Below are 24,017 nucleotides of genomic sequence, written 5' to 3'. Positions count from 1 at the left end.
TATGCCGTCATATAATCGTCCTTGGACAACAAGGCGTCTGTTGCAATCGCCTTTCAGGAGTTATTTCATTGCCAGCAGCAAAGCGCCCTTCTCTTGAGCAGCAGAGCAGTTTCATTTAAACATTGAAACTACTAATTTGGAAATATATTTCAATGAGATAAAGTACATTAAAGATTTAGTAAGACACCATTTTTTCTTGCTTGAATATCATCTACATCACCATGGAGATTAAAAGACTGTAAAAAGAGATTTTACTGGCAGTCAATTTGATTCCAGTATAAAAGTAATGCCTTATTCTATACTGTTAATAACAAAGGATAATGAAATTGAGAATACATGAATATAATTAATTTTGTTTCTTCCACATAAATCCATAAGAGGATTCTGGTGTTGTTCTTACCTTGCTTGGTGGATTTTTTTTTTTTTTTTTTGAAATTTCATCCCTCTGTTTTTACATTTCTTTTTTTTTTTTAAATGCTTTTTTTCCCCCTTGTTTCTGCAATAATTTAAAAGCAATAAAATGCTTAAGGTTCTACATAATTATATTTCGGTGTGGATTAAATCCATCTGTTATTAAATCGTTTTCACATTTGTTTCAGTTGATTCGGGGGATGGTTTGGATATCTATGGCTTTTGGAATGGTTTTGCCCACTGTCCGTTTTCCTCCCCTCCCACAATCCTGCCCTGGTTTGGTCGAGTCCACATTTATGTTCAATTATTTTTTATGCCTCCTCACCAAGGGAGGGTTGTCCGTTCGTACGTCCGGATTTTCGTTTACGTGATAACTCAAGAAGCAAATTGTAGAATTTCATCAAACTTGGTAAAAAGGTAAAGTAAGACTGGGCAATTAAGTGGTGAGATTTTGGGCCAGATGTGATAAAGGTCAAGGGTCAAAGGTCAAGATCAAACTGTGAAATTTTACTGTTTACACCCTAAGTCAAGAAATATTGGACACAATTTCATCAAACTTGGTACAAAGGTAAAGTTAGACAGGGCAATTAAGTGATTAGATTTTGGGCCAGATATGATGAAGGTCAATTGTCAGATATGTCAATACTCAAGTGTTTGTGCGGGAGATGGCATACCTGTCGACTGCGCGCAGTCGAATTACTCTTGTTTCCTAATAAAACGAATAATGTTTTCTACATTTTCAGATTTTTGGGTTGCATCCACCACTAGCCCAGAGGCAGTCACTTCCTCGCATTGCGATCACCATCATGGCTTCAGCAGTTATTGAGTTGGGTCGGGCTGCAGTCTAACATTGTTTTTGGAGGGGAAGAATAAACTGGTGTTTTTAGGGATCTCTCGATGTGGTACTTGAGCGATGTATTCTGGCATCTTATTTAAGTCTTGGTAGTTCAGAAAACACTCAAGAATAAAAGGTATTGCTTTTCAATGTTTATGACTTCACCCTATCGAAGTTTATAAGTGTTATCATTGTGTTCACATTTGAATGGGAGGCCATTTTTTTTCTCCCATATCATACCTTGAAAGTGAGTAGTGCCGTACTTCGTGATTAAAAACTGTGTATTTATTTATCTGTCCCCCATCATCAGGACAATTGAAGAAAGGTTTTTAAAGGCCGATCCTTTAACATGACTGTGTGTTCACTAGTCTATTTTCAGGACAAAAAAAAAATAATAAAATCTTCATTTTTCATCGAGTAATTACGTCTGTTCTATTTGGAAATGTAGACGGTGGCTTGCAACCGGGCCTCATGGGCGGTGTACAAAAGCGTTTTCTTCAATAATAGATGCAAGGCGCAGGGAGGTGATTCTGTCTGGTAGGATTAGTTGGATCCTTACCGGTGTGTTTTGAAAAAAAAAGTTGGCGAGCTATCGCCAGCATCCTGAACGAGTTACAATTTCCTTCTCTTATGCATAGGTGCACTGCAAAGCCGTATTTCCTCAGCAATGATGCAACAAACCGAATTTGAAAATGAAATCGCGTCTCTCATCTCGCGATATCTTTCCAACTGTCCACCAAACTGTCTTCTCCGTTACCTGTGTGTGGTGAATTGAGGTGAATTGAGGGACATGACGCGGGATCACATGTTGTGCGTCTCGCGTATAAGGGGAGGTCTCCGCGGCACGGAGTGATTGTCCCCGGGGCATTGCCATTTACATCGGCTGTTCACTTGATGCTCGTTGACTGAAGGTGCTCATTGACTGGTGAGAATGGAGATTATATCGAACTCCGTGCTTACGTGGATTTAGTCTGCAATGATTAATCGCACATGTATACGTTACTGCTTATGTACTCCTAGCTGAACCTGTATTCCCCGGTGTGCCCACAGAAGCGGCTCCAATCAAATGGAATAAAGCCTAAACTCTGAAGGTTCTTCTCTTGCTCTCATTTCAATTTATTCCATTTGGTTTTCTCGGCTCTCTCAACCAACGATGGACAAGATCTACAAACCAGAGAGGTTCGACGCAGACCCAAACGCGACTGACGCAGAAATGAAATGGTCGCATTGGTTCTGTTCCTTCTCACACTATCTGACCATCATCGAGGAGGGAGCTGACAAATTTGCCGCTCTCGTGAATCATGTCTCGCCCGGCGTGTACAGGCTCTTCTCAGAGTGCGACACTTACGAAGCAGCGATCGACGTGCTGCAGGCGCTCTACGTGAAGCCCAAGAACGAGGTATACATACGACATCTTCTCAACACACGCAAGCAAGCAGCCGGGGAGACAATCGATCAGTTCCTGCAAGCTCTGAATCAGCTGGGAAAAGACTGCAGCTTCCGGGCCGTAAGCGCCGAGGAACACCGAAAGGAAGTGACCCGGGAGGCATTCATCCAAGGACTCAGATCAGCCCACATACGGCAACGCTTACTAGAGAAAGCGCAACCCACTCTTGACAAGGTAGTCGATCAGGCACGAGCGATGGATACGGCTCAGCAGCAATCTGAGTCATTTGGGACACCGATGCTGCTAATGAACGCTGCTACGATGGGAACCCAAGGAACCCCACTGGCACAGACACAGCCAGACATAGGGGATGGAGAAACACCCGAGGAGCCGGATACCCAGGCCACGTCAAACTCCTCAGCAACTGCTCCGGCTGGTAAATGCTTCTTTTGTGGGTACAAAAGGCATCCTCGTCAAAAATGTCCCGCCAGAGATGCCACATGCATGAATTGTGACAAGAAAGGGCATTATGCCAGGGTATGGAAATCTACTCTAAGGAGAAATAAACCCACTTCTGCGGCTCTCTACTCGCAAAATAAATTAACTGCAGCCTCCCCGGGGAATCTATCCAAGGCTATCATCAACGTACGAATTAACGGGCATATGGCTGAGGCACTGATTGATACCGGTAGCTCTGAAAGTTTCGTCAACAGCTCGCTAGTGAAGGGCAGGAAATGGATAATCCACCCGACTGACAATACGGTATGCATGGCCGCCACCTCACTACAATCCCGCGTACGAGGGTACTGCAATGTTGAATTGGACGTAAAAGGGTACACGCATCGGGATGTAAGGGTGCTGGTGCTTCGTGATTTATGCGCAGACGTAATTCTGGGTCACAATGTCCTCCAGCAGCACACGAGCGTCGAAATACCCTTTGGAGGAAGCAAGCCTCTAATTTTAAATGCGTTGACCACCGCGGAGGTGACGTCCCCCCAGCTGTTCGCTAACTTGTCGCCGGTCTGCAAACCGATAGCGATTAAATCGCGGCGATATACCACTGCTGACATGAATTTCATCACTTCGGAAATCAAGCGATTACTGGAAGAAGGAATTATAGAACCGAGCGATTCGCCATGGCGCGCACAGGTGTTAGTAACCAGCAGTCAGAACCATAAGAAACGAATGGTTGTCGATTATTCCCAAACGGTCAATCGCTTTACCCAACTCGATGCCTACCCTTTGCCGCGCATAGACGAGATGGTCGAACGCGTGGCCAATTATAAGGTATTCAGCACCATCGACTTGCGAAGCGCCTATCACCAAATTCCCATCCGAGAGGAAGACAAACCTTACACCGCATTCCAGGCAGGGAGGCGCCTCTACCAATTCAGGAGAATACCTTTCGGTGTCACGAATGGAGTAGCTTGCTTCCAACGGGTTATGGACGACATCATCTCAGATGAAAACCTCAAAGACACTTTTGTTTACGTGGATAATGTCACAGTGTGTGGTAGGGATCAGGGGGAACATGATAGGAATCTGGACAGATTCTTGAGCATTGCTAGAAAATATAATCTGACTCTCAACTACGAGAAATGCGTATTCTCGGCAAGGTCAATTGACCTTCTCGGCTACACAATAGCCGATGGCACAATTAAGCCTGATCCTGAACGATTGCGCCCGCTCCGTGAGCTTCCACCACCTCAGGACTTGCAGACAATGCGCCGGGTGATCGGTATGTTCGCTTACTATGCAAGATGGATTTCGCAATACTCCGAGAAAATACATCCCCTAGTGCATTGCAAAAACTTTCCACCAGATGCCGCGGTTGTAAGAGCTTTCCACAACCTCAAGGATGATATCAGTAAGTCCGTGGTTTTATCGATCGACAGCTCGGTGCCCTTCGTGGTGGAAACCGACGCTTCAGATCACGCCATAGCTGCTACACTTAATCAGTCTGGGCGGCCGGTCGCGTTCTTCTCGAGAACTCTCTCTGGAAGCGAGCAGAGACACTCAGCGATAGAGAAGGAGGCGTATGCCATCGTCGAAGCGCTGCGTAAATGGAGACATTATTTACTGGGAAACCACTTCACGCTCGTTACGGACCAACGATCCGTGGCATTCATGTTTGATGGGAAAAATAGCGGGAAAATTAAGAATGAAAAAATTATGAGATTGCGGATAGACCTAGCTTGCTACAGTTACGACATTGTTTACCGGTCCGGGAAGGAAAACCCTGCTGCAGACACCTTCTCTCGGGTCTACAGTTCGGCAACAATCAGTCAGGCTTTGCAAGACCTACACGTGTCTCTCTGCCACCCAGGGGTAACCAGAATGGCACATTTCGTACGCAGACAAAATCTTCCCTATTCTGTTGAAGATATTAAACAAATGAATGCTTCATGCCCTGTTTGTGCTGAACTAAAACCCAGATTCTATGGCGCGGCATCTGGCAGACTGATCAAGGCCACTTCCCCCTTCGAGAGACTAAACATCGACTTCAAAGGGCCCCTGCCCACCGAGACAGACAACAGATACATATTCACCGTTGTTGATGAATATTCAAGGTTCCCTTTCGCGTTTCCGTGCTCGGATATGACCTCGGGCACTGTCGTAAAATGTCTCTCTGACCTCTTCGCTATGTTTGGGAGACCTTCGTACATACATTCAGACAGAGGGCCGTGTTTCATGTCGGCCGGGCTAAAACAATTCCTATTAGAGCACGGCATAGCAACTAGTCGAACGACGGGTTACAACCCACAGGGTGATGGGCAGGTGGAACGATATAATGGAGTTATTTGGAAAGCCGTAACTCTGGCGCTGAAATCGAGAGGACTGGGCCCCGAGCGATGGGAGGTTACTCTTCCCGACGCTCTGAATTCCATACGCTCTTTGCTCTGCACGTCCACCAATGCAACTCCTCACGAACGTATGTTTACTCACCAACGACGTTATGTTGATGGTCAAACGGTGCCCAACTGGCTAACGCATCCCGGAACAGTGTTCATGAAATGCCCGGTCCGACAAAGCAAGTATGAACCCCTGGTGGAGGGGGTCGAACTCATTGACACTAATCCAGAGTATGCTCATGTCAGGCTCCCGGATGGCAGGGAGACCACTGTGTCGGTTCGCCATCTGGCTCCCTCAGGTACTCCTCCCGCAGGTACACCACCTTCTGGCACTCCTCCTTCTGACATTCCCCCCCCAGGAACTCCGCCGGGCGACGGGGCTGCCGCGTTCCACCCGAGAGCGATCGAGGAGTCATCCCCGGCACAAGTCGAGGCTCACCAAGAGGATCGGGAGTCTCCCTCAAGTGAAACTGCCATTTACTCCCGGAGAGGTCGACGAATAATACCCCCTCGACGACTCAATCTGTAAAGGGGATTATCGACATTCTCGCTGCTCATGCTCCTATATGCCCATTATATCATATATCGATGCTCATTTCCATGCTCCTACAACTCAAAATAATCACTGCTTGGCATGTATGCTTCTGTAGATCTATTAGTCCGCGTTGCTTGAAATGTATTCTCCTATAGTGCTAAAGCAATCATGGTGTGTAAGATGGGCCCCTAGTTACATTTTAAAGGTGGGGAGAATGTGGTGAATTAACGTGAATCAAGGGACATGACGCGGGATCACATGTTGTGCGTCTCGCGTATAAGGGGAGGTCTCCGCGGCACGAGTGGATTGTCCCCGGGGCATTGCCATTTACATCGGCTGTCCACTTGATGCTCGTTAACTGAAGGTGCTCATTGACTGGTGAGAATGGAGATTATATCGAACTCCGTGCTTACGCGGATTTAGTCTGCAATGATTAATCGCACATGTATACGTTACTGCTTATGTACTCCTAGCTGAACCTGTATTCCCCGGTGTGCCCGTAGAAGCGGCTCCAATCAAATGGAATAAAGCCTAAACTCTGAAGGTTCTTCTCTTGCTCTCATTTCACTGTGGTCCCTTCTCTGCGTACCGACGAACGTACGTAATAAATTCACGTCTTAATTGTGTTCTTTAAATATATGCAATTTAATTCATATGAAATAATGTTATTATACTCCTCAAAATTTGACTTTATAACCGAGCGAAATGTTTATTTTTTCCACGTTATGGAGAAGTCTGACGCTAATCTTACCGCCATGGTCATCGTACACTGTACAAGCAGTCATTGCGTGATCTTTTGCAGCGTGTTGTTTAATTCATTTGCTGTTGTTACTATTGCATTTCGCTAAGTGTTGACTTCTTTTTAAACACATGGCCGTCAAAGTGTTGGAGCCTCAACAATAAAAACAACTACTTCGTGTGACGAATCTGCGGAGAATAACTCGCTTTGTAAATTTACGATTTATCGCGAGGCATTCGAATCTCTGAACAGGAAAGCATTGATATTGCGTCCTTCTTCATCTGGGTGATAATGAAGAGGTGTTATTGAGCCGGGTTTGTGAAGAGTTTTCCTTCGAACGACGTTTTTGACACCATGTGGTCTCCGTCACGTGTTATTCATTGCTCCACGACCCATGCGGCCTTCAGGTTAAACGATTTTCTCAGTTCTTACTCGGATTCGATTAACTATGAAGCTGTTACGGATAGTGTCCCAGCTTGCACTGAATGTTTAAAAAAAATAACGTTTAATTAAAAAAAAAAAATGCAAGAGCCAAGGCTTTCATGGACTCGATGTAGACGTCTGACGCTAATCTTACCACCATGGACATCGAAAACTGCACAAGCAGGCATGACGTGATCTGTCGCAGTGTGTTGTTGTTTTTCGTTCAATTGATTCAATTACTCTGGTATTTTAACAAGTGTTGACTTGATCTTAAACACATCACTCTCACTGTATCGTAGCGGCGTGCAGTTAAGTTGGCTGTCTTGCGGACTTGCACTCACTTCTGCATGAGTGGAGCATGGGGCTCACCATCTTACTTCATTGAAACACTTGTTGGTGTATAAATAACATTGAATCTTTATGAATGCCTGTTCATAGCTTGGCATTCAGATCAGCCAAGCTACGTAGTCGGTGAAATGATTTGGAGTGATCAATGATCTCAACTGCTACCAAAGCAAGATGTCACCCTAACCCTAACCCCAACTGCTACCAAAGCAAGATGTCACCCTAACCCTAACCCCAACCGCTACCAAAGCAAGATGTCACCCTAACCCTAACCCCAACCGCTACCAAAGCAAGATGTCACCCTAACCCTAACCCCAACCACTACCAAAGCAAGATGTCACCCGAACCCTAACCACTACCAAAGCAAGATGTCACCCTAACCCCAACCGCTACCAAAGCAAGATGTCACCCTAACCCTAACCCCAACCGCTACCAAAGCAAGATGTCACCCTAACCCTAACCACTACCAAAGCAAGATGTCACCCTAACCCTAACCACTACCAAAGCAAGATGTCACCCTAACCCTAACCCCAACCACTACCAAAGCAAGATGTCACCCGAACCCTAACCCCAACCGCTACCAAAGCAAGATGTCACCCTAACCCTAACCCCAACCGCTACCAAAGCAAGATGTCACCCTAACCCTAACCCTAACCACTACCAAAGCAAGATGTCACCCTAACCCTAACCCCAACTGCTACCAAAGCCAGATGTCACCCTAACCCTAACAGCCAACCCTAACCCCAACCCCAACAGCTAATCCTAACCCCAACCTTAAGCCCAAGAGCTAACCCTAACCTTTTGAATGATCAATGAAATGCCGAAGGTGGAACGTACTGCATGTCTCAACTGCTACCAAAGCAAGATGTAACCCTAACACTAACCCCAACAGCTAGCCCCTACAGCTAACCCTAACACTAACACTAACCTTTTGAATGATTAATGAAATGCCTAAGGTGGAACGTACTGTATGTCTCAACTGCTCCCAAAGCAAGATGTCACTCAGATATTAATTTGATGCCATTTTATTGTGCTTCAGGAACTGTAAAGCATCTCAACATGTTGCATGCCATGTTCACATCAAGTTTTGTTCCTTGACAGACTTGGTTTGTCCGGGCAGCCAAAGCCTGGTTTGAGTCTCCTGCGCTACAACTGGTTTCAGCGATGTGGAAGCAATCGGGCTGAGGAGCCGATGCCGCCGAGTGCATCGGTACACAACGTTGAAGTTGACATGGATCTGACTTCCTATGAAAATGTCCTGGCACACCTGGTCAAGCACGTGCTATTTCGTAAAGGTAACCGACGAACAACTGCTGTCCAGTCCTTTAATTCCAAAGTTGAAGTACGAGTCCAGACAATGCTTCAAATAACAAAGGGTACTCTGTGGAATTATCCTTTCATTTGGGGGGGGGGAGGGAGGGAGGGGTGGAGGTGCTTTGCTTTGTTTGTAGGGTGTCGTGCAGGTGATTTTCCAAAGGGAATCCCATCGCTGTTGACATCCATCCATTTGACTCCAGGGAATGGCATTAGAACTTGTACCACGTTGTTCAAAAGACAGATGTTGCCACAGATAGAACTGAACCCTATTTCAATTGTGCCAAATTTACACCATGGCACTGAATTCCTATACTCCACTTCCCTCCAAGATACGTGTCAATGAAAAACTTTGAGTCACATGACCATGCACTCATTAGAAGGACATGCTGACTTAAATTAAAAATATACGAGGTGTGTTCAAAAAGTATCCAACCTTAATTTTTCGTGCCTAAACAAATGAAGCGAGGGAGTCGTGGTTTAGTGCACGAATGTAGGCGATCCTAATCCGTATGCGTGAATATTTTCCCACCTGCAGAAGCTGTCAGTCGCCGACAGACCGCCGATGAGTGAGGAAGTGTAAGTGAGCGCCGTCGGATTTTCGTTTTTGACAAAATGACGGATCACTGTGGTCTCATCGCCAGTGATCACTGTGTTTAAGAAGTTGGGATCGCTGTTCACAGTCTCCAGCATGTCCTGTGCGATCTCCAAACGGAGTTTCTTCTGCTCGATCGTTAGCAGCTTTGGCACGAACTTCGCTGAGATTCTCCTTAAGCCCAAATCCTCAGTCACAATGGAATGAACGGATCCAATGCTGACGCCCGCCTTGTCTGCAAGTTCTCTGATCGTGATTCGACGATCCTGCATCAGCAGGGTCCTCACTTGGTCAATGACGATCTCATTTCGGGATGTTGAGGGCTTACCAGAACATGCTTCACTTTCCACTGATGTGCGACCATCTTTGAAGTGGTTGTACCACTCTTTTATCTGTGTGGTGCCCATTGCTTCGTTCCCGAAGGCCTGTTGAATCTTGCGGATCGTTTCCACTTGGGAATCGCCAAGCTTTACACAAAATTTGATGCAGTAGCATTGTTCAAGTTTTTCCGTCATTTTGTCAAAAACGAAAATCCAACGGCGCTCACTTACACTTCCTCACTCATCGGCGATCTGTCGGCTACTGACAGCTTCAATAGGTGGGAAAATATTCACGCATACGGATTAGGATCGCCTACATTCGTGCACCAAACCACGCCTCCCTCGCTTCATTTGTTTACGCACAAAAAAATTAAGGTTGGATAATTTTTGAACACACCTCGTGTGTGTATATGTATATATATATATTTTTTAAGCATTTGTTCTTCAAACTGTCTGTGGCAGAAAATGTACTTTTTTCTGATTGCTTCAGTCATTTCCTCGTCTGCGCTGAATGAGCATCCAGGTGGGACTTCAAATGTCAAAACCGATAATAATCACCAGTGGCCATGTCTGGGCTCTTCAGAAGTGATCCGGCTGATTGAAGCCACAGCCGTGGGCTTCGTTCAGAGGTCATGGAGTTGTCATGAAGGAGGAGCATGCCTTTGCTCAACATCACTCAGCATTTGTCTTCGATGGCCAGGCAGAATTGAGCTGCTAAGAACCATACCGGGCCATCCCATCTTGGTGGAAATGCTGCACTCGTGTTGTTGCATGCAGTTTTGTGCTCTGCCTGGAACACAGGCATCATCCCAACTGATTGGAAGAGGGGCCTTGTTGTTCCTCTCTGGAAAGGGAAGGGTGATCGCCAAGACTGCAACAACTACCGAGGGGTGACGCTGTTCTCAGTGCCGGGCAAGGTCTTTGCTCGGATAATTCTTGATAGGGTTCGCCACCATCTGCTTGAGCACCAGCGTCCAGAGCAGTCAGGCTTTACACCAAAGAGGTCAACGATTGACCGTATCCTTGCCCTTCGTGTCCTCACCGAACGCAGGCGAGAGTTTTGGCAGGGGCTGCTTGCAGCCGATGTTGATCTCTGCAAAGCGCTCGATTCAGTGAATCGGGATGTCCTCTGGAGGATTCTTGGTCTTCGTGGGGTGCCACCAAAACTGATCGATCTGATGTCTGAACTCTACTCTGGTTCTGAGAGTGCTGTGAAGTGTGGTGGTACCATCTCTGACTTATTTCCAGTTGTTACTGGAGTTCGTCAGGGATGTGTACTTGCCCCCACACTTTTCAGCACTTGTATGGACTGGATTTTAGGGAATATGTCGGAGAGATCAAGCTGCGGTGCATCGTTTGGGAATGTCAAGATCTCGGACCTTGATTTCGCAGATGATACAGTCATCTTTGCGGAGAGTTTAGAACACATCCTTTTGGGGGCCCTCGAGGTGCTGAATGAGGAGTCGGAGCCGCTGGGATTGCGGGTTTCTTGGGTCAAAACTAAGATCCAGGCTTTCAATGACATCTTGGATGCTGCTGTCCTGTCTGTGTCTGTGGTGAGGATGTTGAGGTCGTGGAGAGATTCACTTACCTTGGCAGTGATATTCATGTCTCTGCTGGCTGTGAGTCAGAGGTCAATAGACGTCTGGGTCGGGCCTGGGGAGTCATGGATTCACTGGATCATGGGGTGTGGCGCTGCCGGTACCTGTGCGGGAGGACAAAAGTCCGAGTCTTCAGGTCCTTGGTGCTTCCTTGCTCTATGGATGCGAGACTTGGACTCTGACCAAGGATCTGAGAAGGAGACTTAATTCCGTTGGTACCAGGTCTCTTCGGAGAATCCTTGGCTATCGCTGGTCTGACTTTGTGTCCAACGAGCGGTTGCTGAGAGAGACTCGGATGAGATTTGTTACCTGCATGGTCCGTGAGCGTCAGTTGCGGCTGTATGGACATGTGGCTCGTTTTCCTGATGCTGATCCTGCTCACCAGATTCTCTCAGCGAGGGAGCCTTGTGAGTGGAGGAGGCCAGTGGGCCGACCACATCCCTCGTGGTTGCAGCAGGTTGACCATCTCAAGGAGATGGGGATGGGCCTGGCATCTGCCTGGGGGAAGGCCAGACGGAGGCCCCTGGATTACCGGCGGAAAGTGGACGCAGTGACGTGCTGTTCTGGCACATGCTCCCATACCTGACCTGACCATCTTGGTGTACTTTTGAGAAAAAGCGACTCAAAGTTCTCAGTCTCCTGTGTCTCAATGAGCTAATGACAATAAAAAATACCGAAGGATAAATAACGATAAGTAATGCAGAATTTTATCTGTACATAATTTAAGCAGGAAGCACATGTCCCACATGGAATCATGGGGAAAATGTGGGATGGCCCATTCAGGCTCTGGCAAGTCAGATGCATATTAACAGAGCCAGAGACGTTGTTTGCTTATATCCTTATCATAATATATTCTGATGGGTTGGCCCATTTTGGCCCTGAAAGGTATCAGTTTTGTGCACCTGAAGACGTTCATAACTCAATTTCACTAAAAAGGTGGGATGGCCCGGTATGGATCTTTCGGGCTCAATTGTTATCTTCTGTGGCTGGCGTAGTTATTGCAGGATTGTGAATCATGTAATCAATCAGCAGGATTCACTTCGCATCCGAGAAAATTGAGGCCGATGGCCGGTTGAGGGTCGAGTGCGGAATTTATTAAATGGTGATGATCTATGGCACTTTTGTAGCGTGTCATCCAATTTTGCTCCAGAATCCCAGCTCTGAGGTCACATTTTGATTACATCTGTCAGGAAGGTTGCAACATGAGGCCATCTATTGCTCTCAGTCATGATTGCTGCGATCCTTCTTGCTGATCCCTTGAACCTGCCCAACTATTAGGGTGCCAAGGCATAACTCTCTCCTTAAAACTTTGAATACCCTCGTGTTTTGGTGAGCAGATTGGTAGGTAGTGTATAAGCGTGAGGATTGTTGGTTTGTCTCATCTCCCTCCCCCCCCTCCATATCAAAATGTGTGAGCTCTCTATCTATCTGGCTTGGCATACATAAGAGCCTTTTTATAGTGTGAAGATGTGATTAAACCATAGCTTGGTGGTTGTTGTATTTTTATGGCCACAATTATTCCCACCTTGTAATGGAGTCGGACGTGGAATGTTTGTCCCAATTCTTTCACAAACCGGCTGGTTCAGTCTGACGTTCGAGCAGGAATTTGGCATTTGTTCAGGGAGCTCTTCTACTCTTTGTGAAGGACACCGTTCGATCTTCGACATCCATCAACCAATGCGGGCAGACGGGATGCCCGGTTTCACCGAGGGATGGCACATGCGTTGATGTCTCGCCCTGCCTACGAAAACACGAGGATGACGGTTTATAGTAGGATCAAGATTCGAAGGCCAGCTCGACCCCCTGAGAGGCGAGCGTGCGTTCCTCTGGACTATCCTGCCAGCCATATCAAACCAAAACAACAAGGAAAAATTATTTAATATCAATTATTGTCATTCAGGACACGTTTTTAAAAATCAATTCCCCACTGCCCCCCTTCACTCCTCCCCTTGTGTGTAATGTAAGGGTGGCTCCAAGCCAGAAACGAAGGTTCAATCGGTCTTCTTTACATAATGTTGATCAAAGAAAAGAATCTTAGACTTCAGGATGGGAGTTTGAACTCTCTCTTATAAGGAATGGCTGGCAACAACCAAGTCTTCCTCCGTTTATGACTATACAAAGCCTTCATCGAAACTATCGTGGAATATGGGTCCCGATTCCCATCTTTCCCCCTTGAAGACGCTAAAACGAAGGATTTCCACGTCATTGCTGAATCGCAGCAGGAGGCGTGAGTTTTGGGATTCAGGCTTGTTGTTGGCTTTGTAGTTCGGATTTAGCAGCTCTCATCTGATCTTGGTCATCCTGCCCTGTCATGACTCCGTTGTTCTTTCAGGATGCGTCTTTTCTACCAGAAATTTATTTATTTAGTTTAGACTTGAGAAGGGTAACGGTGGTCATCTCTGTTAAACTCGAGCCTGGTGATGGCTTAATGGTCAAGGTGACTGGCGTAAGATTTTAGGGTCCTGAGTTTAAGCCCATTAACCCGTTGAAATAACACCAGGTGCATTGACTCAGCCCGTCATCCTGAGGTTGGCAAAATGAGTACCAGCTAACTGGGAAGAATTGGCCATTTGAGTGGTGATTCGTGCAGGATTGTGTCCCCAAGCCAAGAAAAATCTGTCTCGGCAGCCGGATGCATCTGAAGATGCAAAAGGAGTGGTCCTCCTCCCTCCTCCTCCTCCTCCTCCTCCTCATCCTCCTTTTCTTCTTCTTCCTCCTCTTCTTCTTTTTCTTCTTAAAACTCCTTTTGTCTTGCCAATTCAATAGAGAGCGAGTCAACCGGGGAACAAGGATAAGAATATTTTAAATGGTGTGATAAATGTTTAATGTGGGCAATGTCAGGAAGAGTATCTATCTGCTGGAGGAATTGTGAAGAAATGGCTCGCATGAGGATTGTCAACAGGATTAAAAAAAACAAAAACATCAAGATACTCTGAGGGAGGTATTGGAATGTGAGAATTTGTAGATAAATGTTGGATACATTTGATGAGTTCGTCTGTTGAGGATGGTGAGAGTGCAGTGGGTGGTGGCAGTGGTGAAGGTCTAGAGATAATAATAATAATATATATATATGTTTTATGTTAATTTATTTGGATACTTAACACCTCCCCTCCCCTCCCTCACTCCCACCCCAGTGAAATGAAGTCGATAGCCTGACAGACTTATTTAATATGGCGCGGGTGGAGTGCAGGCATGATGGGCCGAATAGCCTCCATCTATCCATCCATTGGGGACCATACTCTGCACAGAGTGTTGGTGCTGCCAAAGCGGTCTCCAGAGCTATTGAGCACAATCCTGGAGAGGTCGACACTCTGACAGAAGACACTCAAATGACCCAATCATCCCAGCAAGCTGGTACTCATTTTGCCAACCTCGGAAGGATGACAGGCTGAGTCAACTCGACCTGGTACTAAGTAAACAGCTGAGCAGGATTTGAACTCAGGACCCTGGGACCCTGGGACCCATGCCCACCACCCTAACCATTAAGCCAACACCAGGCATGAAGAACCTCCAGCCTCCTCCTACATCAGAGTTCCTTGATATTCCTTGTTGTACTGTCTGCCTGAGTTTGTTACCTTGACCTCTCCCCTCGTATTTTGATTATTATCAACACATTATATCAGGAACTTTAACTCCCCCCCCATCCCTCCCCCCCCCCAAAAAAATTACTTTCTCAGTTTGTGTGAAGCAAGGTCTGTCTTAAGATTGTTGTTTGTTGAATTTGTTTAACCTCATGTATTTTTTTTTTTAATCTATGATTATTACCCCACAGGTCCGCTGATTGCTTTGAACAAACCTATTGGTTTACCTCTTCATGGTGAGCATTTTGTTTTGAAATTATCCTTTATTAATTTCCACACCTGTCAGCCTGAGTTTGAATTGGGGGATTTCGGATTTCCTATGTTATAATGAAACTGTAAAAGATATCGTGTCCCTGGATATCCTCGAGGTGTAAGCTATAAGAGATATGGTCTCAATGATATTCAGTGCCGAGAGAAAGTGTTCACACCCCTTAACTTTTGTCACATTTTGTTGTGTTTCAGCCTGAATTTAAAATGGATTAAATTTTTATTTTTTTCACCGATCTACACAAAATACCCCATAATGACAAAGTGAAAACATGTCTTTAGAAATTTTTACAAATATATTCAAAATGAAATCCAGAAATGTCTTGTCAATAAGTATTCAACCCCCCCCCCCCCCCTGAGTCGACACTGTAGAAGTGCCCTTGGCAGCGATTACAGCTTCGAGTCTTCTTGGGTATATCTGAATTTGGGGATTTTCTCACATTCTTCCTTGCAGATTTGCTCAAGCTCTGTCAAGTTGGATGGAGAGAGTCGGTGAACAGCAATCTTCAAGTCTTTCCACAGATTCTCAATGAGATTCAAGCCAGTTCTTTGGCTAGGCCACTCAAGGACTTTCTTGTTCTTGTTGTGAAGCAATTCCAGTGTTGCTTTGGCTGTATGCTTGGGGTCATTGTCCTGTTGGAATGTAAATCTTTGCCGTAGTCAAAGGTCTTTTTCACTGTGAAGCAGGTTCTCCTCAAGGATTTGCCTGTATTTGGCTCCATTCATTGTTCCCTTTATCCTTACAAGTCTCCCAGTCCCTGCTGCTGAAAAGCATCCCCATAGCATGATACTGCCTCTGACATGCTTCATGGTAAGGGTGGTGTTAGGTGGGTGATGACCTATGCTCTGTTTCTGCCAGACATGGCGCTTTGCATTTAGGCCAAAGAGTTCTATTTTCATCTCATCAGACCACATAATCTTTTGCCTTATGGTCTCAGAGTCTTTCATGTGCCTTTTTCTCAGGAGTTGCCATTCTCCCATAAAGCCTAGCTTTGTGAAGTGCTGCAGAGATTGCCCTTCTGACATGTTCTCCTTTCTCAGCCAAGGAACTCCGTAGTTCTGTTAGAGTGGTCAATGGGTTCTTGGTCACCTCCCTGACTAAGGTCCTTCTTTCCCGGTTGCTCAGTTTGGTTGGACGGCCAGCTCTAGGAAGAGTCTGTGTAGTTCCATATTCTTTCCATTTCCTAATGATGGAGCTCACTGTGCTTTTGGGAACTTTCAATACTCTAGGAATTGTTTTGTACCCTTCGCCAGATCTATTCTTCCTCACAATTCTATATCAGAGTTCTACGGACAGTTCCTTGGACTTCATGGTCAAGTTTCTGCTTTGACATCCACTGTCAACTGTGGGACCTTTATAGAAAGGTGTGTTTCTGTCTAAATCATGTCCAATCAAGTGAATTGGCCGCAGGTGGACTCCAATCTAGTTGAGCAGACATCTCAAGGATGATCAAAGGAAATTTGATGCACATGAGCTCATTTTGGAGTGTCAGAGCAAAGGGGTTGAATACTTATTGACTCAAGACATTTAAACTTTCCATTTTTAATTAATTTGTAAAAATTTCTTTAAAAAAAATTCCACGTTGATATTATGGGGTATTTAGTGTAGATCAGTGATTTTTTTAAAAAAAAAACTCAATTTATTCCATTTTAACTTTGGGCTGAAACAACAAAATGTGACAAAATTCGAAGGGTGTGAATACTTCCTGAAGGTCCTGTAAATCCAGAACATCTGCTCACCTCCACTCATTTATTCCTCTCTTTCCCCCCCCCCCCACCTGTGGAACCAACTTCCACATCCTCTTCAATCTAATTTTTCCCTCCTGGTCTTCAAACCAGTTGCTCACCACCATCTCAGGTCACCCCCAATCCAAAACCATGATCTTTTCTACCCTCGTTAACCCCCCCAACCCCACCACAATCCCTCCTCCTTCCACTTTTACAATTTTCACAACAGAGTTTCCTTCTGTATCCATCTTCTCCACCCCATGCATCCTCTCTTGCCCCCCCCCCCCATTCCTCCCTACACTCATTGCTTGGCCAATTCTCCCTCTATCTTATCCTTCAACTCTGCTGTTGGTGTTTCCACACTCTCCCTGCTGTCCTTTTGTCTTGTTACGTCCTGATCTATTCAATGTACTGTACTAGCTCTTCCACGAGTCTTAACTCTGTCAGCAAAAAACCCCAAACAGCGAATCCCGGGGTCTTTTATGAGACCCTGAACATGTGACAAGTGTTTGAGGTCCATTCCTTAAGGGAAGGGGAAATAGGAGTTGTGGTGATGAGCAAGGGCAGGTGATGTGGAAGGTATGAGTGATGCAAGGGTGTGGTGTTCAATTACCATGTCTGCATTTACCTCCACTTGTGTCATTGGCTGTGTTGAAAAACAAAATGATAATCTCTATTAAAATGTGTTCCAAACTGGATGTCAAATGCTGTAATGTCCTTGACCATCTTGTTATTTTGTACGTAGGTATGGAGGATGACCAGGTTAATGTGACTTCACTATTGAATGACCTAGCGCACAGGCTGTCGGCTTCCACAGACCTCCACATTGTCAAATCGGCCCCCAAGTATGTCGCCCTTTGTTTCCTGAATACCATTTCTCTTATATATTGCCCATAAATGCTCTGTTTATATCGATTTGTTTTGTGAAGTCATCCTGTTCTTGTCACATATTGATAAATATTCTTGCCTCATAAATGTTCTTTCCGTATCTGCCCTCTTAGTCATTTGTCACTAACAAGCCACACCAGATTGTGCTTTCTGAGCCATCCATACTTTGTTACCCTCGATAACTCTTTATTTCCTCTCTTTTGTTCCTCTCTTATCACGACTGGAATGGTCTGCCTCAGTCTGTCCAATCACCTTCTTTCCACTCTTTTTTTTATTATATATATAATTGAAATGGTGAGCTATCACCATCTTATGATATCTCCTCATCCTATTCATGATCTTTTCTATTCTGAGTAACTTTCCTCTCCAGTCTTCCATCACCCTTTTCTACATTTACCCTATTTGTCATCTCAACCCCACCCATGGGAAGCGAAAAGCGGGGTTACGTAATTTAAATTTCCTTAATTCCTTAATTAAGTTAAATTCCTTAATTTCTGTGTGTACGAACGGCAGTTGATGATTGAGCGACAATTTGCTTTCAATTCGTCAGTTTATGATTGAGGAACAATTTGATTTCAATTCGTCGGTTTATGATTGACGAACAATTTGATTTCAATTCGTCGGTTTATGATCGAGGAACAATTTGATTTCAATTCGTCGGTTTATGAACGAGGAACAATTTGATTTCAATTCGTCGGTTTATGATCGAGGAACAATTTGATTTCAATTCGTCGGTTTATGATCGAGGAACAATTTGATTTCAATTAGTCGGTTTATGATCGAGGAACAATTTGATTTCAATTAATCGGTTTATGATCGAGGAACAATTTGATTTCAATTTGTCGGTTTATGATCGAGGAACAATTTGATTTCAATTCGTCGGTTTATGATCGAGGAACAATTTAATTTCAATTCGTCGGTTTATGATCGAGGAACAATTTGATTTCAATTCGTCGGTTTATGATCGAGGAACAATTTGATTTCAATTCGTCGGTTTATGAACGAGGAACAATTTGATTTCAATTCGTCAGTTTATGATTGAGGAACAATTTGGTTTCAATTCGTCGGTTTATGATCGAGGAACAATTTGATTTCAATTCGTCGGTTTATGATCGAGGAACAATTTGATTTCAATTCGTCGGTTTATGAACGAGGAACAATTTGATTTCAATTCGTCGGTTTATGATCGAGGAACAATTTAATTTCAATTCGTCGGTTTATGAACGAGGAACAATTTGATTTCAATTCGTCGGTTTATGAACGAGGAACAATTTGATTTCAATTCGTCGGTTTATGATCGAGGAACAATTTGATTTCAATTTGTCGGTTTATGAACGAGGAACAATTTGATTTCAATTCGTCAGTTTATGATCGAGGAACAATTTGATTTCAATTTGTCGGTTTATGATCGAGGAACAATTTGATTTCAATTCGTCGGTTTATGATCGAGGAACAATTTAATTTCAATTCGTCGGTTTATGATCGAGGAACAATTTGATTTCAATTCGTCGGTTTATGATCGAGGAACAATTTGATTTCAATTCGTCGGTTTATGAACGAGGAACAATTTGATTTCAATTCGTCAGTTTATGATTGAGGAACAATTTGGTTTCAATTCGTCGGTTTATGATCGAGGAACAATTTGATTTCAATTCGTCGGTTTATGATCGAGGAACAATTTGATTTCAATTCGTCGGTTTATGAACGAGGAACAATTTGATTTCAATTCGTCGGTTTATGATCGAGGAACAATTTAATTTCAATTCGTCGGTTTATGAACGAGGAACAATTTGATTTCAATTCGTCGGTTTATGAACGAGGAACAATTTGATTTCAATTCGTCGGTTTATGAACGAGGAACAATTTGATTTCAATTCGTCGGTTTATGAACGAGGAACAATTTGATTTCAATTCGTCGGTTTATGAACGAGGAACAATTTGATTTCAATTCGTCGGTTTATGATCGAGGAACAATTTGATTTCAATTCGTCAGTTTATGATTGAGTAACAATTTGGTTTCAATTCGTCGGTTTATGATCGAGGAACAATTTGATTTCAATTCGTCGGTTTATGATCGAGGAACAATTTGATTTCAATTCGTCGGTTTATGATCGAGGAACAATTTGATTTCAATTCGTCGGTTTATGATCGAGGAACAATTTGATTTCAATTCGTCGGTTTATGATCGAGGAACAATTTGATTTCAATTCGTCGGTTTATGATCGAGGAACAATTTGATTTCAATTTGTCGGTTTATGATCGAGGAACAATTTGATTTCAATTTGTCGGTTTATGAACGAGGAACAATTTGATTTCAATTCGTCGGTTTATGATCGAGGAACAATTTGATTTCAATTCGTCCGTTTATGATCGAGGAACAATTTGATTTCAATTTGTCGGTTTATGAACGAGGAACAATTTGATTTCAATTCGTCGGTTTATGAACGAGGAACAATTTGATTTCAATTTGTCGGTTTATGATCGAGGAACAATTTGATTTCAATTCGTCCGTTTATGATCGAGGAACAATTTGATTTCAATTCGTCAGTTTATGATCGAGGAACAATTTGGTTTCAATTCGTCGGTTTATGATCGAGGAACAATTTGATTTCAATTCGTCGGTTTATGAACGAGGAACAATTTGATTTCAATTCGTCGGTTTATGAACGAGGAACAATTTGATTTCAATTCGTCGGTTTATGATCGAGGAACAATTTGATTTCAATTCGTCGGTTTATGAACGAGGAACAATTTGATTTCAATTCGTCGGTTTATGATCGAGGAACAATTTGATTTCAATTTGTCGGTTTATGATCGAGGAACAATTTGATTTCAATTCGTCAGTTTATGATTGAGGAACAATTTGGTTTCAATTCGTCAGTTTATGATCGAGGAACAATTTGATTTCAATTCGTCGGTTTATGAACGAGGAACAATTTGATTTCAATTCGTCGGTTTATGAACGAGGAACAATTTGATTTCAATTCGTCAGTTTATGATCGAGGAACAATTTGATTTCAATTAGTCGGTTTATGATCGAGGAACAATTTGATTTCAATTCGTCGGTTTATGATCGAGGAACAATTTGATTTCAATTCGTCGGTTTATGAACGAGGAACAATTTGATTTCAATTCGTCGGTTTATGATTGACGAACAATTTGATTTCAATTCGTCGGTTTATGAACGAGGAACAATTTGATTTCAATTCGTCGGTTTATGAACGAGGAACAATTTGATTTCAATTCGTCAGTTTATGATCGAGGAACAATTTGATTTCAATTAGTCGGTTTATGATCGAGGAACAATTTGATTTCAATTTGTCGGTTTATGAACGAGGAACAATTTGATTTCAATTCGTCAGTTTATGATCGAGGAACAATTTGATTTCAATTAGTCGGTTTATGATCGAGGAACAATTTGATTTCAATTCGTCGGTTTATGATCGAGGAACAATTTGATTTCAATTCGTCAGTTTATGATTGAGGAACAATTTGATTTCAATTCGTCGGTTTATGAACGAGGAACAATTTGATTTCAATTCGTCGGTTTATGAACGAGGAACAATTTGATTTCAATTAGTCGGTTTATGATCGAGGAACAATTTGATTTCAATTAGTCAGTTTATGATCGAGGAACAATTTGATTTCAATTAGTCGGTTTATGATCGAGGAACAATTTGATTTCAATTAATCGGTTTATGATCGAGGAACAATTTGATTTCAATTTGTCGGTTTATGATCGAGGAACAATTTGATTTCAATTCGTCAGTTTATGATCGAGGAACAATTTGATTTCAATTCGTCAGTTTATGATCGAGGAACAATTTGATTTCAATTTGTCGGTTTATGATCGAGGAGCAATTTGATTTCAATTTGTCGGTTTATGATCGAGGAACAATTTGATTTCAATTGAATGTTATATTTTGAACACGAATCGGAGCATGAATTGGAAAACGAACCTGTAGTTTTGCACTACTTTAACACTGAATTAATCTCGATTGAGCATGCGCAGAGAGGAGTGAGATAACCTTATACTCTGCCTGTCTGGGAATTCAAATAATATTGAAAATAATGACAAACAATAAACTTACTCTTTTTAAGGGCATCATAAAGCACACAAACAGCAGATACGAATGCAATGTGCTAAATAAGATGGTGTAAAATTCTCTACATCAGTGGTGGTAAACCTCTGAAATTGTTTTTTTCTACAACCTAGAAAATCTTTATTTTGCTTCAAGTAAATTGTACACTTGAACACTGTGGAACACAAATCGCCTAATTGGCACTTTCAAAAGAATTCCGTTTACCAGAATTTGAACAAAATATTCTGACATTTTACCTCATCACGACCAATCAAACTTGCCCCTCGTAGACTTCGCCCATGTCATTGTTTCTCAAGAAATTGCAGGGTAAGTTGTTCTATAAACCCTCTAGTTTGCCACACATGTTCTGCGAGTAACTTACTTATGGTCAAACTCCATGTTCACGGCTCACCTCCACTAATTTGTTAATCTTTCTCTCATCTGTGGGGCCAACTTCCTCAGTCTGTTCATTCCCATTCATCCCTCCTGGGCTTCAACCTGCCTGTTCACCACCACCACCTCAGGTCACACTCCTCTCATCCATTCTCATAATCTTTTCTCCCCTCATTATTCCTCCCAAAGCCCACCCCTTCCTTTCCAGGTTATCGTGTTTTTTTTTCCCCTCTCCCTAACCCACCTTTTTGTGTTTTTGTTTAATCTTCAGTTTTCCTTTCCTCTTCTTACTTTGTTTGAGCTTTTATTCAAGCTTGTTCACCCTTTGTGCCATCCTCCTCCCTTTGATCTCATCCTTCCCTATGTGCCCTCTTCCTCCATGTGTCCCTCTGCTGTATCCCTCTGTCCTGCTGTCCGTGTTTGTCCCCACTTTCACTATATTCTTTCTCGTCCATTTTTTGTTTGAGCTTTTCCATGAGCCTGGACTTTGTATGCAAAACAAACTTTTTCTCCATCTCTCTTTTGCATTTCCTCACATTGATGTCATTTGTATATGTCCCATGTTGTCAAAATATCAATTTGCAGTTCTGTTCTGATTACTGTAATATATATTTATTTACATTGCCCAAATGTTTATGCCTTCGCTGATGAAGTCGCCGGAGGAATTACGGTTTCAGGTTGTCCGTGTGTCCGTGATAGGTTTTCATTTCTGCGATGACTTATGAATGGCTGAAGGGACCTAAGTCAAACTTGGTACAAGTATGTATCATGATGTAATAATGTGGGTGGAGGCATATCTGTCAATGTTGTGACTTCGAAAAGTGCTGTTCTCATTCATATTGGTAAGCATTTATTTTAACATATTGCAGCAAGCAAGTATTTAACACCTCTTTGTTCAAATTAATTACTCTGAAATTATTGTAAAGTTTATTTGTGTAGTAGAATCAGAAAAGTGTGAGGTTTGTGTGTTCAGTGACGTGTACATTCTGCCCTGAGCTATTCCATTGATAACTGAAATTAATTATTTATTAATTATTTATTTATAAGTTTGCTCCTTATTTTATATTTCCTTTCTTTTATCCTGAACCCTCCTCGCATCAAATCACAGAGAGCAGTCTGGGGTGCTCCTGCTTTCCGAATGTTATGATACTTCTCAGAAACTTGAGGCTGCCTTCAAGCAAGCACGTCAGCAGCGCCAACTACTCCATACATATTGGTAAATATATGAACAAGATTGAGGCTCATGAAAGAGCGAGGTGTTGTTGGGTATGAATTGACAGTACTAGTAGGGCAGTGTGCCAACACATTGATACAACTAGAACGGCACTCGGTAGAGCGCATTCCTCCTCCAGGCTGATCAGTTTACGTTTTGTATCCCATTGATGGGACAGATCTGCATCCAGATCTTAACCAAAATCGAATTGGCTTGTTATTCTCACTGAACCACTCATACACCAACTTTTGTCATAATCCATCCATAACTTTTTTGAGAGATCATGCTGTTTATCATTTTTGGCCGCATCTCTCAATAGTGAAGAATCACTTAAAAAAAATTCAAGGATCCAAATCTGGATCCTCACCAAAATTGAATCAATTAATCCTTGTCACACACCTAGCCTGTCCACAAGTTTCGTCTGTATCCATCCATAACCTTTTGAGGGATTCTGCTCACAGACAAACAGACATACAAACAAACAGGGGTGAACACATTAACCTCCATC

At 43.2% G+C, this 24,017-nt stretch overlaps 1 protein-coding gene across 4 annotated transcripts in view; it reads left to right on the top strand.

Annotated features, from left to right (window-relative positions):
* Window positions 1-6,280: 6,280 nt before the first annotated feature.
* The window catches only part of RPUSD3 (RNA pseudouridine synthase D3), a 29,613-nt gene continuing 11,876 nt past the window's right edge, over window positions 6,281-24,017 (top strand). Inside the window, exons 1-6 of one of the 4 annotated variants that reach the window (XM_085852406.1) lie at window positions 6,281-6,398; window positions 6,524-6,617; window positions 8,629-8,822; window positions 15,130-15,174; window positions 17,679-17,778; window positions 23,405-23,512. In XM_085852406.1, the coding sequence (XP_085708532.1) occupies window positions 8,720-8,822; window positions 15,130-15,174; window positions 17,679-17,778; window positions 23,405-23,512 (356 nt within the window). In that variant the 5' untranslated portion in view covers window positions 6,281-6,398; window positions 6,524-6,617; window positions 8,629-8,719. Of the gene's footprint in view, window positions 6,399-6,523; window positions 6,618-6,931; window positions 7,167-8,628; window positions 8,823-13,337; window positions 13,585-15,129; window positions 15,175-17,678; window positions 17,779-23,404; window positions 23,513-24,017 lie in introns of those variants that run through there. The other 3 variants (XM_085852404.1, XM_085852403.1, XM_085852407.1) reach the window with 3 other exon arrangements.

The sequence above is a fragment of the Eptatretus burgeri genome, chromosome 13 (assembly GCF_056783735.1).
Source record: "Eptatretus burgeri isolate ZD-2024b chromosome 13, Ebu_testis_v1, whole genome shotgun sequence".
In the NCBI taxonomy this organism is placed as follows: domain Eukaryota; kingdom Metazoa; phylum Chordata; class Myxini; order Myxiniformes; family Myxinidae; genus Eptatretus; species Eptatretus burgeri.
This window is presented reverse-complemented; position numbering and strand designations above follow the sequence as displayed.